This window comes from Cebus imitator, unplaced genomic scaffold (assembly GCF_001604975.1).
Source record: "Cebus imitator isolate Cc_AM_T3 unplaced genomic scaffold, Cebus_imitator-1.0 Scaffold28, whole genome shotgun sequence".
Lineage (NCBI taxonomy): Eukaryota > Metazoa > Chordata > Mammalia > Primates > Cebidae > Cebus > Cebus imitator.
The window spans coordinates 4476694-4492649 of record NW_016107343.1 but is presented as its reverse complement, the minus strand read 5'-3'; the positions used below and the strand labels follow the sequence as shown (position 1 = coordinate 4492649).

The window sequence follows — 15956 nt, the reverse complement described above, 5'->3', positions numbered from 1 at the left end:
TTCTCCCAGCCATAGAGATTTCATGTAAGTTCTTCACCTAGGGGACATCAGAGTCACACAGATTCTTTCCTTCTATCCAGGTGACTGCCAGAAAGCAACTGATTCAGACTGTTCTTCTCCACGGCATAAACAAAGTACAGGGCACCAGGATTCTGATTCAGATCTGTCACCTCCACGGAATAGACCTAGGCACCGGAGCTCTGATTCTGACCTCTCTCCACCAAGGAGGAGACAGAGGACCAAATCTTCTGATTCTGACCTGTCCCCACCTCGAAGGAGTCAGCCACCTGGAAAGAAGGTCAGGATTTTCAGGAGCTATGTCCTTCTTTTCGCATGACTCTTCTCTCCCAGCTTTATATGTGTCCCAGAGAATCAAGCCAAAGGAGGAGGATGTAGCTTTTAGAAGTGTAGTAAATCTTAGTTAAAAGGACCTTTGGATCTCTTTCTTTCTGAGGGCAAACTGGCTATAACCCAGCCTAGGTGGATTTATAGATACCACATTTCCCAAGTCGCTTCTGCTTTTATAGCCTCTTAATTCTACAAATCTCATTTTAGCAGGTCCAGAAAAACTTCCTATTTTCTTAGGAATAAACTGAGGATTGTAATTTGCAGAGTGGAGTTTGGGGCATAAGCATTGTGTCAAACAAATCACATATTGAAATTCTCCTTCTGCCACTTAATTGTCTGTGGGATTTGGGCAAGATGCTTAATATCGCTAAACCTCAGTTTCTTTATCTGTAAATTGTGGTTAATAGTAGTACCTACTGTGTAAGGTTGTGATGATTAAGCCAGTGTAAGTAAATCTCTTAGCATAGTGTCTGCATCTAGTGTAAGCATCTGGTGTTGGTGATTTACTAGTATAAATTGACCTATAGGTCTCTGTATCCAGAGCTTAAGAAGAGACACTTAAAATACGAAACTACTTTTAGAAATTATGTTGTCTGGGAAGTTAATGTTTTGTTCTAAGTTCATGATAAAGCTTGATGAATTAGCCAAAAAACCCAAAACTCCATATGAACCTTGAGTAATTCAAGAATTCAAAGTAATTCTTTACTACTATTGTAAAGAACATTAATAGTAGTAAAGGAATCTGATTTGTGAGTGGTTAAGAAACAGAATGATGGAGCCTGTGGTGTGCATTTTTCTCCCCAATGCAGACTTACCAGGCAAATCTTGTCTGTTGAAGAAGGGTCTGAGAAGACTGGTCCTGGCAGGGTAGACCAGCCTTTTCTTTACCCAGGGAGTGAGGGTCTTCTCTTTTCTGGAAAAAAGAGGTCTCTATTTCAGCTGGACTCCTTGACATTTTATGTATCCATTTAGTTCGTGGACAACTTAGTATTAGTCCAATTTAGTTGCTTAAGGATATCAGGATATACTGTGTGCTTCATTTGTGGGCTAGTTTGCTATCTTGATAGTAAGTGGAAATTAGCAAAAAGTTTTCATTTGGTTAGATCTTCTGTTATTACCCTGAAATACATCCACAATTTAAGGATCTTAGGTTTGCTTGAGTTTGTATTTTAAATGGAATATTTTGTCAGTGTGGGTCTCTAATGGAAGACTTAGTGCTTTATACTGGCTTCTGATCAGATGATCTGAGAGAATCTTCATGTGCAGTTTCTATACTGAAAAGTCAGAAATGCAAATGCATAGCCCTCCCTTTAATATATGTTCGTTTGTGTTTCTCTTTACTCTTAAACTTGATGGTATTAATTTTTTTATGAAATTAGATTTTCTTTCTTTTATAGTTTTTGAATCTTGTGATAATTAATGAGTATATAAAGCTAGAGTTTTAGGTTTAATTATTGCTGGTCATCAGACACAAATGCATCTAACTGTGTACCCATGGAGCCTACTGCCACATCATCCCATTAATGTTGGATGCTCCCTTTTCCATTGCATAGGCTGCATACATGTATTCTGGGGCTAAAACTGGGTTGGTGTTAACTGACATACAGCGAGAGCAGCAGGAGCTCAAGAAACAGGACCAAGAAACCATGGCATTTGAAGGTAAAAATATGAAAGCACAGAGACCAATCTAGGCTCGTGTTGTTTTTTTTTAAAAAACGTAGCTCACTGTACCTGATATTTTAAACTTCTAATTGCTATCAAATTTCAGCTCTGGTTTTATGCATCATTATAACTTCTTACTGAGTCCCAGTGTTTCTTTCCTTCTTGAAAAATGCCATTTTGGCTGGGCGCAGTGGCCCATGCCTGTAATCCCAGCACTTTTGAGAGGCCACGGCAGGTGGATCAGCTGAGGCCAGCAGTTCAAGACCAGCCTGGCTAACATGGTAAAACCCTGTCTCTACTAAAAATACAAAAAAATTAGCTGTACGTGGTGGTGTGTGGCTGTAATCCCACCTAATCGGGAGGCTGAGACAGGAAAATCGCTTGAACCTGAAAGGCGGAGGTTGCAGTGAGCCAAGATTGTGCCACTGCACTCCAGCCTGAGCAACAGAGCAAGACTTCGCCTCAAAAAAAAAAAAAAAAAAAAAAAGGAAAAAAGCCATTTCTCGGGCCCAGTGCCAATATGCACCTAAATGTTGGTAGGGACTACCTTGGTCTGGCTGCAAAAGTTCTTATCTAGCATTAGAATACCAAGCGGTTGATTCGATCTTTTAGAATGTTGTTTTTGATTTTGATTCTGATATTTGAGTATAATTTTCCTTTGCAGCTGAATTTCAATATGCTGAAACTGTATTTCGAGATAAGTCCGGTCGTAAGAGGAATTTGAAACTCGAACGTTTAGAGCAAAGGAGGAAAGCAGAAAAGGACTCAGAGAGAGATGAGCTGTATGCCCAGTGGGGAAAAGGGTAAGGGAACCACTGAAAGGGTAAACAAAACGGCAGTGACTGGAACAAGTCATTTCTCTGCTCTTCTGACCACTCACTTTCTTATTATGCCTTTAGAGCTGTTATCAGTAATGGGAAATTTGGTGTGCGAATCTTCTTTGTAGGATGTTGATATATTCCATACTTCCAGTGGGTATTCTGGGAATTTTACCCTGTTCAGTATTTGGCCTAGGCTACTAGAAAGAGGAGATTCTCCAAATTTAGCAGTATGGTCCATCTCATGTAGAAATGGAAATGTCATACAGGATAGCAAACACTCTTGGTTCATTTTTGCCCAGGCTTGCCCAGAGCCGGCAACAGCAACAGAATGTGGAGGATGCAATGAAAGAGATGCAAAAGCCTCTGGCCCGCTATATTGATGATGAAGACCTGGATAAGATGCTAAGAGAACAAGAAAGAGAAGGGGACCCCATGGCTAACTTCATCAAGAAGAATAAGGCCAAGGAGAACAAGAATAAGAAAGGTGGGACTTCTGGGAATCGGCAGAGTTGGAGGTGACTGTGAAGATTGAGAATCATTAGGGTACTGATACATAGCTATATGTAAGGAAGGATTTTCCAAATAACTTAAATTCATTGTGAGTTTACATTCAACTCGGTTGGTATTTCTATATAAAAATTTTTCAGGGCCAGGTGCAGTGGCTCATGCTTGTAACCCACTTTAGGAGGCTGAGGTGGGTGGATCCCCTGAGGTCAAGAGTTCGAGACCAGCCTGGCCAACATGATGAAACCCTGTCTCTACTAAAAATACAAAAAAATTAGACAGGCGTGGTGGTGCAAGCCTGTAATCCCAGCTACTTGGGAGGCTGAGACGCGAGAATTGCTTGAACCAGGGAGGCAGAGGTTCCAGTGAGCCGAGATTGTGTCACTGCACTCCACCCTGGGCAACAGAGTAAGACTCTTTCTCTAAAAAAAAAAAAAAAATAGTCCATATTGCCACCCAGCTCTGAATTAAATTATGTCATTAACTAAATACTTTTTTGTTACTCCTCTCATTAGTGAGACCTCGCTACAGTGGTCCAGCACCTCCTCCCAACAGATTTAATATCTGGCCTGGATATCGCTGGGACGGAGTGGACAGGTAAGCCTGAGTATTTCTTACATTTTTATTTTCTCTTCTACCTGACTGTAACCTTCCCTAACCACTATAAATTGCTCTACACTTCATTTCTTTCTCTGCTTTAATCACAGGGTGAAAAATACGCACTTTGCTTGCTTCTGTCTCTGAGGTCCACAAATCCTATTTCTCATGCTTAGAACACTCTTCCTTCTGTTTTCTTTTCAAAATACTTTTTAAAGCTCTGAACAGACAACTCAGGTGGTTCAGATAAGATACCCTTTGTTTTGGACATTGGTTACTTTTAATGTTATTTTCTAAGGTTTAGAGAGGATGAATGATGAGTTGTAGTCTGGAGCCTTCTATATGATATATCTTTTAAAATGTAGCCTTTGAACCCTTATTCCCTTTATGGTCTTAGGAGGGAGTCAATTTAATGTCTCACAGTCCTTACCACCTCATCTGTCTACCTACCAGCATCTGTACTCACATACTTACTTCCTATCTGTTGGATGAGCTATATTTACTTCCAACCAAAGTCAGTCAGTCAGTCCCTGTACTCACGTATTAGATACCATCTACTCCTGCCTACTAAAGGACATTGTTTTAGTATCTAGCACAATAATTCTCAAACTTTTTATCTCAGGACCCTTTTATACTCTTTTTTTTTTTTTTGAAACAAAGTCTCACTCTGTCCCCCAGGCTGGAGTACAGTGGCAGGATCTCGGCTCACTGCAACCTCTACCTCCCAGGTTCAAGCAATTCTCTGCCTCAGCCTCCTGAGTAGCTGGGATTACAGGTACCTGCCACCATGCCTGGCTAATTTTTGTATTTTTAGTAGAGATGGAGTTTCACCATGTGGCCAGGCTGGTCTTGAACTCCTGACCTCGTGATTCACCCACCTCAGCCTCCCAAAGTGCTGGGATTACAGGCGTGAGCCACCGTGCCTGGCCACTCTTTTTTTTTTTTTTTTTTGAGCTAGAGTCTTGCTCTGTTACCCAGGCTGGAGTGTAGTGGTGTGATCTCCACCTCCTGGGTTCAGGTGATTCTCATGCTTCAGCCACCTGAGTAGTTGGGATTACAGGCGTGTGTCATCATACCCAGCTAATTTTTGTATTTTTGGTGGAGACAGGGTTTTGCCACATTGGCCAGGCTGATCTCAAATTACTGGCCTTGTAAGATCTCTTGCCTCGGCTTCCCAAAGTATTGGGAATACAGGCTTGAGCCACCATGCCCAGCCTATACTCTTAAAAATTACCGATGACCTCAAAAAGCTTTTGTTTATGTGGATTATATGTATTGATATTTACCATATTAGAAATTAAAACTCAGACATTTAAAAAGTGTTCATTCTAAAAAATAACCCATTACATGTTAACATAATTACTGTATTTTTAAATGAAAAAGAGTTATATTTTCCAAGTGAAAAAAATAGAAGGGTGGCATTGATTTACATTTTTACAAATCTCATTAATGTCTGACTTAATAGTAGGTAACTTGATTCTGTATATGTCTGTTGTGGTATGTTGTTCAGTTGAAGTATAGGAAGAAAATTTAGCCTCACACATAGGTAGTTAGAAAGAGAAGGCATATTATATTTCTCAGTGTTACACAAAAACTCAGCGAGTGCTGGTTTCTTAAAGGTTAGTTATGTGGAACCTGAAACCAGATCAAAGAACTTCCATTACTGTTATATTAATATTTTTTATACTTTGGATCTTTTACCCATGCATGATTTTATAACATCATGCCTTGGTCATTTGTAAAATATTGGTTTGCTGAGTTTTTCAGACCTTCCAAATGTTGACATATTTCCACTATACAATATCAGAAAATCACTTTTGTTAGCATCACTTCCAGTCTCATCACAAAAGTCTTTAAATAATAGGAGGTTAAAGAATTCACAGTTTTTCAAAATTCTAATTTACACTTGAAAGTTTAAATATTGTCACTGACAACAAATATTGCCAGTTGTTTTTTTTCACGTAAAGCTTACTTTGTACAATAGCTTTTTTGTAGATTCCACCAGATTTTGTACCCAGAGGGCTAGAGGGTCATTTCATCTTTGCATACAGTTTTATTTCTTACTTCCCAATCTAGATGCTTTTGTTTCTTTTTCTTGCCCTGTTGCATTAGCTAGCACTTCAGTGCAGATGTTGAATAGAAGTTGTGAGAGCAGACGTCTTTGCTTTATTTCTAATCTCAGGAGGAAAACATTTAGTTTTTTTTCCCTTAAATGTGTGGTAAGCTGTAGGTTTTTTTGTAGATACCCTTTATTGAGTTAAAGTTCCCTTCTATTCCTGTTTTGCTGAGAGTTTTGTTTTCAGGAATGTATGTTCGTTTTTGTTCAAAATATTTTCTAACTGTCGTTTTGGTTTATTCTTTGCTCCATGGGCTATTTAGGAGTGCATTAATGCCAAATATTTGGACTTTTCTAGGTATCTTACTGCTGTTTACTTGTAATTTAATTCAATTTTTATCAGATAATATACTCTGTAATATTTTGATCTTTTGAAATTTGTTGTCCAGGGGTGATGGCTTAGTCTGGTAATCCCAACACATTGGGAGCCTGAGGCAAGTGGATTGCTTGAGTGCAGGAGTTTGAGAACAGCCTGGGCAACATGGCAAAACCCTGTCTTTACAAAAAAAAATGCAAAAATTAGTCAGGCCTGGTGACACACGTCGGACATGGTGACATACAGGTAGTCCCAGCTACTCAGAAGGCTGAGGTGGGAGGATCACTGAGCCCAGGGAGGTTGAGGCTGCAATGTGCTGTGATTGCACCACTGCACTCCAGCCTGGATGACAGAGTGAGACGCTGTCTCAAAAAACAGCAATAAAAATGAAATTTGTTAAGATGTGTTTTATGGCCCAGTATATTGTCTGTCTTCTGAATGTTTCACTTGCACTTGAAGAGAGCATATATTCTGTAGCTGTTTAAGGTAGTGTTTTATAAAATGTCAGTGAGGTCAAGGTGATTAATAGTGTTTAGATCTTAGATCGCCTGTATTCTGTTTTTTTTTTTTGTCTTTGTATTTTTCTCTCAGTTATTGTCACTTGTGGATTTTGTGTTTTGGGTGTTTTGTTTTTCAACTCCAAAATTTCCATTTAATAGCTTACATTTCTCTGCTGAGATTTCCCATCTGTTCATTATGAGACATTTTCCTCATCTTGAAAATATTTATGATTTGTAATTGGTGCTTTGAAGTCCTGTCTGCTAATTGCAACATTGTGATTCACCACAGGATTGGTTTCTATTGACAACTTTTTCTTCAGAGTGTATTATATTTTCCTGTTTATTTACCTGTTTGGTCACTTTTAAAAATTGTTACTAAAATTGTTACTAGACATCATAAATGATACACTGTAGAGACTTTGAGTTGTTACATTGTATTCCTCTTAAGTGTGTTGGTTTTTATTCTAGGAGGTAGTTAACATGGCTAAACTCCAAATTGTCTCCTTTGCAGTGGACCACAGCTAAAATCTCTGCTCAATTCTTTTAGTTTCTAGCTGGCATTTTTTTTTTTAATTTTTTCTATTTTTTATTTTTTATTTTTATTGGCTGGATGGCATTTTCTCTGCACATGTGTTGTTCAACAGTTAGCCAAGGATTTGAGTAGAGTTTGTATGCAGAGTTTGAGGTTCATCCCTTTTGTAGTTCCTTCTCTTCCAAAATTTCCCCCCTAATTTCCTAGCTGTTCTGCCCACTTTGTACTAACTCCTCAAGCCAGTAAGCCTGTGGATTTCTGCCTTCCTGAGCTATGTTGTTAGGGAAGTTGCCCTTCAGCAAAAGGACTCACAGATTCATTTCACATATACTTCACCCAGTTTATGCTTGCTTTTGGTCACTCTTCCACACCCTCAAATACTTGCATTTTAAAATTTTGTCTGGGTTTTATAATTGCTAATTGAGGATAGGTTAGTCTGTTCAGGTTACTCTGCAATGTGACTTCACCTCTCTACCTTATATGGGCCTAAGGCATTGTCTTCTGTCCCTCTGGGTGCCATCAAAATCCAACAGCCAAGTGTGGTGGCACGTGTCTGCAGTACCAGCTACTTGGAGGCTGAGGCAGGAAGATCGCTTGAAGCCAAGAGTTTGAGTCCAAGCTGGGCAACATAGTGAGACCCTATCTCTAGAATTAAAAAAAAATGTAATGCTCTTCTTTCTGATGTTGGCAGATATGTATAGGATGACTCTAGTTTCTTATATTGGCAGATATCTTTAGGGTGGCTGTGGTTACAGGCTAGCTTATAGTTCCATTTGCAATTCACTGTATGTAGGCTTTTTGGTAGAAGGAGGATTTGTCAGAATACTAATTTGCCATACATAGAGCCAGAAGTAGATCTTTTTATAGCACAAGCCTACAGATGTTCCCTGCTATCGAGTTTTTTGTTTGTTTGTTTGTTTTTTAATTTTTGGATCCAAAACTTAGAATTCTCCCTGACCTAGTTTTTTACAAGTGTTTAATTTGTCTTCATCTTTCTCAGTCTCTTTTTTCCACTTCTTGTTCTTATTTTGTCCTAGATTTCTCCTCTTATTTCCCTTTGTCACCCGTGCTGCCTTTCTGTTGTTCATCTTTCATCGTCTTTTCTAATTTTGTCTCTTTTTGGCCCCCTGCAAGGGAATATTTCCAGAACAGATATTTAGTATTTTACAGTTGGAAAAACCTATAAGATAATTACCCAGCCCCTATTAATTAAAAGACAAACGGAGGCCCAATAAATAAGCAGTTTGCCTAGAGTCATGCAACTCCCCTGAGAAAGCTGGAATTAAAACTCTGTGTTCCTGATTCTCTGGTCCAAAGCTCTTTCCACTGTGACTTCTCCTGCAGTTTGTTTTCTGATTCTGCTTTGGATTTGGTGTTTGTTATTTATATGTTCTTTGTATTATCATATTCAGGTAAATCTCTTAAGACCTTATTTCCTAGGTAAAATCCACCAAGGTGGATTCCTTAGTGCTTTGGAATACCTTCCATGCTTCTAAGGTTGGAGAGGATGTCATTTATAATAAGCTTCCCTTCTTTTTTTGAGACGAAATTTCGCTCATCACTAAGCTGGAGTGCAGTGGCATGATCTTGGCTCACTGCAACTTCTACCTTCTGGGTTCAAGCCATTGTCCTGCCTCAGCCTCCCGAGTAGCTGAGATTACAGGTGTGTGCCATCATGACCCGCTAATTTTTGTATTTTTAGTAGAGACAGAGTTTCACCATGTTGGCCACGCTGGTCTCAAACTCCTGACTTCAGGTGATCTACCCGCCTTGGCCTTCCAAAGTGCTGGGATTACAGGCATGAGCTACTGTGCCTGGCCAAACTTCCCTTCTTTTCTTTTTTTTTTAGATGGAGTCTTGCTCTGTTGCCCAGGCTGGAGTGCAGTGGTGCAACCTCAGCTCACTGCAACCTCCACCTCCCAGGTTCAAGCAATTCTATGCCTCAGCCTCCTGAGTAGCTAGGATTACAGGTGCCCACCACCGCGCCTGGCTAATTTTTTTTGTATTTTTGGTAGAGACGGGGTTTCACCATTTTGGCCAAGCTGGTCTTGAATTCATGACTTTGTGATCCCCCTGCCTCGGCCTCCCAAAGTGCTGGGATTACAGGTGTGAGCCACCGTGCCTGGCCACTTCCTTTCTTCTTAAAGCCTCCATTATTCACTCTGCTCATCCCTTAAGGGAAAGTCTTAGCATACATGTTGTAAGTGTAAGCAGCCAGGTACTAGGTACTAGGGATTCCACAATTAATAAGAGACTGCCCTTGAGCCCAGGAGCTCACTTTCTTTTTTTTTTTTTTTTTTGGGACGGAGTTTTGCTCTTGTTACCCAGGCTGGAGTGCAATGGCGCGATCTCGGCTCACCACAACCTCCGCCTCCTGGGTTCAGGCAATTCTCCTGCCTCAACCTCCTGAGTAGCTGGGATTACAGGCACGTACCACCATGCCCAGCTTATTTTTTGTATTTTTAGTAGAGACGGGGTTTCACCATGTTGACCAGGATGGTCTCGATCTCTTGACCTCGTGATCCACCCGCCTCGGCCTCCCAAAGTGCCGGGATTACAGGCTTGAGCCACCGCGCCCGGCCTGCTCACTTTCAATCTAGAATAGAAGACAGACAATTTCAGTGCTGTTTGGTTAGTATTATTATAGAAGATTTTCAGTACGTTTTGGGAGCACACAGGAAGAGTAAGTTGACCCTTATGAGGATGTGATCAGGGAGTGCTTCCTAATGGATGAAATGTGGGAGCTGAGTTTTAAGGGATGTCGGTAACCAGCCAAGATAAGAAGGAAAGGAAGGATGTTAAAGGAAGAGGATCCTATAAGTGCAGAGTCAACACTCTGAGACACCATGGTGTTACCAGGTGATGGGGGTCCATAACCAGTTTGCTGTTGTTAGATAGCATAAAGTGAGAGATGGATGAGAGAGGTAGGCAGACCCTGATCACAGAAGGCCTTGGAAGCCTTTCTGAGGAGCTTGGTCTTTACCCTAGAGGCAAACGGGAGCCACAGAAGGATTAAAAACAGCTCTGTATTTTAGATAGACAAGTCATTATAGCAGTAATGTGAAGGATTAGAAAGGTACAAGATTGGAAGTAGAGCAGATACAAGGCTTTTTCAGTAGCTCAGGCTAAACATAATGAATATCTGAACTATGACCTTCAGGCAGTGGTAGTAAGGATGGCTAGTAAGAGAATAGGAAGTGGGGATGTGGTTAGGGGTGAGCTGGTGGGACCTGTTTATTGATTTGGGGAGGAAGAAGGAGGAGTCACTGGATTTGACTACAAGGAATGTCATTGATGACCTGAAAGGGCTGGTTCCCTGGTGTAGTGAAACAAAGCCAGGTTCTAATGTGTTAAGGAGTGAATGAAGAGTGAGGAAACAAATAGTGAATGCAGGCTCTTTCAAGAAGTTTAGATAAGAAGACCAAGAGAATGCATGGTAATTAGAAGGGATTTGAGGTCCCTCACTACATTCTTGAAATTCACCCTGTATTGTTTTCCATGACACCCTACCCCTGGTTCTTTTCTCTGATAATTCTTGGCCACCTTTGGCAGCTTCTCTTCCTCTGTGCGCCTCCTAAATCTTTCCCAGGGCTTTGCCCCTAACCTTTAGCTATTCTTATTCTATGGAATCCCTCTGGCTGATTCTACCTAGTCATATTTTCAACTATGACCTATATGTACGTGATTTCCAAATCAGTATTTGCATCTTGGTTTGGTGTATTTAGCTATGTGTTGGATTTTTCTATTGATATAGACTTGAGAGATTTCAAATGCATTGTATTCAAAGCTGAACTCATCAGCTTCTCTTACTGTAAGCCTGCTCCTACACTTGTGCTTTCTAACTTACTTCCTCCTTCTTTGTCCTTGTGTACCTAATCCATTAGTCCTACTAATTAGTCTTACTAATTTTGCCTCCTGTGTGTTCTCTCTTCTGACCCCCTTTATCATTGCCTTTATCATCTGTTGCCTGGACCATTGCAGTGATTTTCCTGCCCCAGATCCCCTCCAGAGTGATCTCTTTGAAATGCAGCATCAGTTCTTGCTTTAAACCTATCCTTTCTGGATGAAATCTAAGCTTTACACCATGGCCTATAAAGCTCATTATGCATCGGCCTCTGCCTGCCTTTCCAACTTTGACTCATAGCTGTTTCCTTTGTCATACTATGGCTCCAGCCATCCCAGTTGCCTTTGGTTTTTTGCACATACCAGGCTACTTCTTATTTCTGTGCCTTTGTGCTTGTTACTTATTCTGTTCCGAAATGACCTCCAGATTCTTCTGAACGTCCCCATCCCCAGCACTGTAGTTAACACAAAGCCTTTACTGATCATTCTTGCCTAACCCTCATGTGACCTTTTCATCATACCTTCCCCAAACTGATTAAGATACCCATTCTGTTTCCATGATACCCCATGTGTATTTCTGCCAGAGTTTATGTGGTTCTTTTATTTGTTTAAATGTCTCTCTTCCACTAGTCTGGGAGTTCATCAGGACAAGTGCTGTGTCATACTTATTTTCATGCAGTGCCTACCACAGTACCTAGTATATATCAAAATTCAATAAATGTTTGTGTAATGAATGGATGAAATACAAGATGTGGACATCAGCCGAGAGACAACTGGGCTTTTAGAGAGTGGCAAATGTTTGAAATAGCTGTCAGACTGGGAGAAGGGTCTGAACAAGGACTAAGAAAAGGATGAATGATATATTTTTTACCTTTGATTCTATTGCATATGCCTTAATTATTTTCATATGACTCCTTACTTTCCTCCCTTCTCATTATATTGTGAACTCTTCCCTTTCTTATAAAATAAATGTCCCTTAGGGTTCTGGCTGAATACTATGTCTCTTTTGATTGCAGATCCAATGGATTTGAACAGAAGCGCTTTGCCAGGCTTGCCAGCAAGAAAGCAGTGGAGGAACTTGCCTACAAATGGAGTGTTGAGGATATGTAACTTTCCTGAGGCTGTGGGGGTGGCAGGGCTGTGGTAGTGGGCATAGGCAGTGAGATATCCAGGGGTTACAGTTGTCTGTGCTAATAATTGGAGCCCACACAGACCAGAAACTTGTTGAATGCCAGTTTTGACCACAGAAGAATATTTGAGACCTGATGTTTGGACTGAGGTACCTGTACTTCCTGGGTGTGACAGCACCGGCTATTGCTGGCTTTCAGAAGAAGCATTGATTTCTCAGTGTACCAGGGTTTGTTCTTGGTTAAGGTTTTTCTTTTTTAAATAAACATACATTTATTTTTTTAAAATTATTTTCCTTACTGGGTATTCTGTTTTGGGAAGAATACAGGCTAATAATGAACCCCTGGGGACTTGGGGGATGATGGTTGAATTTTTTATTGATCTAGAAAGCAATGTGAGTAAAAACTTCTTAGTGATAGACCCTTCCTCTGAGAAAAGAGGAATTAGTACTAAATTAGATTTAGGAATAGACACGTGGATATTTGGAGACGTAGTGTATGGTAACGGTAGCATCACAAGTTAGTAGGGAAGAGATGGATAATAGTGCTCAGAAAATTGGCTTATTATATGGACAAAAATAAAGTTAAATCCTCATACCATATAAAACAAAAATCCCGGGCCGGGCACGGTGGCTCATGCCTGTAATCCCAGCACTTTGGGAGGCCAAGGCGGGTGGATCATGAGGTCAAGAGATCGAGACCATCCTGGTCAACATGGTGAAACTCCGTCTCTACTAAGAATACAAAAAATTAGCTGGGCATGGTGGCGTGTGCCTGTAATCCCAGCTACTCAGGAGGCTGAGGCAGGAGAATTGCCAGAACCCAGGAGGCGGAGGTTGCAGTGAGCCGAGATCGCGCCATTGCACTCCAGCCTGGGTAACAAAAGCGAAACCCCGTCTCAAAAAAAAAAATTAAAAAATAAAACAAAAATCCCAAAGTGATTAAAGACCTAAATGGAAGATGACATGATACAGCTAGTAGAAACAAATGGCAAATGTTTTTGTGACCTTGGGGTAAAGATAAACGTCTTAAATAAGATCCCAAAGCACAAGGCATAAGAGTTGATAGCTTTGATTACTTTGTAATTAAAGGTTTTTATTTGGCAAAGCATCCCATAGTCAAAGCTAAAGATGGGTATGGATTAGGAGAAAATATTTGCAGTGTCTAAAACTGACAAGGATTGCATATATAAGGGATAGAATATCGAAAGAGCTTCTGTAACTCATGAAGAAAAAGACAATGAAATAAAAATATGAAAAAATATGAACAGGGAAAATCTAAAGAGAAAACCAGAGTGGCTCATAAGTATATTGCCTCACTAGTAATTAGAGATACGTTAATTAAAACACTGAGTTTCTACCTTATATCTTAGTTTGCAAAAATAAGCAAGAGACTGATCTGATGGGGAATCAGAACTCATGGAATATTTCTTTCTGTTTCTATCTCTCTTTTCTCTTTCTCCTTCTATTTCTCTTTTCTTTTCTTTTTTTGAGACAGGGTCTCACTCTGTCGCTAGGCTGGAGCTCAGTGGTGCCTCCGCTTCCCAGGTTCAAGCAATCCTCCCACTGCAGCCTCCCGAGTAGCCAGGACTACAGGCATGTGCTACACATTTTTTTGTGTTTATAGTAGAGATGGAGTTTCACCTTGTTGGCCAGGCTAGTCTCGAACTCCTGACCTCAGGTGATCTGCCTGCCTTAGCCTCCCAAAGTGCTGGGATTACAAGCATGAACCAGTGCGCCTGGCTACATGGAATATTTCCGCTGGTGTATTTATTTTGGAGAACAAATGGATGAAACTTACTGAAATTAAGTAATATCTAGGGAGCAATAGGCAGTTTTTAATAGTGTGGCTCTGGAGCTGTACTTCCTGAATTTGAATCCCAGCTGTGTCATTTGCTAGATGTTTGATTTTTGGTAAGCCAGTTAACTTCTTTGTGCCTTAGTTTCTTCATCTGTGAAATAGGCATAATAGTACCTACCTCATAGGTTTATTGTGATCTTAGAACAATGCCTGGCACACAGTAGTGTCACAAAATTATTAGCTGTTATTACCACTGTAATCATTATCAAGTGGGACAGCCAGCTTTCAAGATGGGCCCCAATAATCCCTGCCCTCTGGTATATAAACCCTTGTATAGTCCTCTCCCACAATGAATAAGGTTGACCTGTGTAACCATTTCTAGTACTAAGATGTACTAGAAATGTGTGGCTTATAAAGGTAGGTCATAAATGGCATTGAAACATCTGTCTTGTGCTATCTTGGATCCTTGCTCTAGCTTCCATATCGTGAGGCTCAAGCAGCTCTCTGGAGAGGCCCAGGTGGAGAGGCACTGAGGCCTCTCACCAACAGCCAGCACCAAATTGCCGACTGTAGGAGTAAATCACCTTGGAAGTAGATCTGCCAGCTGTACTCAGGCCCTCAGGGGCTTGCAGCCCGGATCAACAACCTCGTGAGAGATCCTGACCCAGAACACCCAGCTCCAGATTCTTGAACCAAAGAAACTCTGAGATAATAAATGTTTAGTATTTTGTAAAAATAGCTTTATTGAGATACAATTCACATACTACATAGTTCACCCACTTAAGGCGTATGATTTAGTGGTTTGCAGTATATCACAGAGTTGTACAACCACCACAATTTTAAAACATTTTTATCATCTTGTGGATACAGGAAACCTTGTACCCATTAGTGGTCACTCCTCACTTTCCCCTAACTTCTCCAGCTTTAGGCAAATGCTAATCTTTCTGTCTCTGTAGTGTGCCTCTTCTGGACTTTCATATACTAATAAGATATAAATGGGGCTATCATATACTGTTTGGCCTTTTGTGTCTGGCTTTTTGTGCTTAGCATAATATTTTCAAGGTTCATCCATGTTGTAGCATGCATCAGCACTTCATTCCTTTTTATGGCTGAATAATATTCCCTCGTGCAGATATACCACATTTATGCATCATTTGGTGGACGTTCAAGTTGTTTCCACTTCTGGGGTATTATGAATAATGCTGCTATAGACAATTCATGTATAAGTTTTTGTATGGATGTATATTTTCCTTTTTCTTGGTTATATTCCTAGGAGTGGAATTGCTGGGTCATATGTAACTCCATGTTTAACTTTTTGAGGAACTGCCAAACTTGTTCCAAAGGAATGTGTGCGCGTTCCAATTTCTCCACATGCTTACCAACACTTATTATTTGTCTTTTTGATTACAGCCATCCTAGTGGGTAGGAGATGGTATATCTCATTAAAGTTTTTATTTGCATTTTTCTGGTGGCTAGTGATGTTGAGCATCTTTATCTTTTGAAGAAATCTTTATTCAAATACTTTGCCCATTTTTCATTTGGTTTATTGGTTTTATATACACATACACAAGGATACTTTTATGTAAAGGGTTCTTTATATATATCTTGATTATAAATCCTTTGCTAGATATAAAATTTGTAAATAGTTTCCTCATTCTGTGAATTGTTATTATTTTAAGCTGCTAAAGCATTTAGGGAAGGTAATTTGCATTTAGGATAGGTAAGCAACAGCAGTTGCAGTTAAAACCATAACAATTGTTATAAAGCAACAGATAACTAATACTTTAAAT

General features: G+C 40.2%; 1 protein-coding gene across 1 annotated transcript in view; it reads left to right on the top strand.

Annotated features, from left to right (window-relative positions):
• The window catches only part of BUD13 (BUD13 homolog), a 24508-nt gene extending 11851 nt beyond the window's left edge, over nucleotides 1-12657 (top strand). Inside the window, exons 5-10 of the mRNA XM_017523332.2 lie at nucleotides 81-298; nucleotides 1902-2007; nucleotides 2675-2813; nucleotides 3131-3315; nucleotides 3851-3932; nucleotides 12256-12657. Of these exons, the coding sequence (XP_017378821.1) occupies nucleotides 81-298; nucleotides 1902-2007; nucleotides 2675-2813; nucleotides 3131-3315; nucleotides 3851-3932; nucleotides 12256-12349 (824 nt within the window). The 3' untranslated portion in view covers nucleotides 12350-12657. The remainder of the gene's footprint in view (nucleotides 1-80; nucleotides 299-1901; nucleotides 2008-2674; nucleotides 2814-3130; nucleotides 3316-3850; nucleotides 3933-12255) is intronic.
• The last annotated feature ends 3299 nt before the right edge of the window (nucleotides 12658-15956 follow it).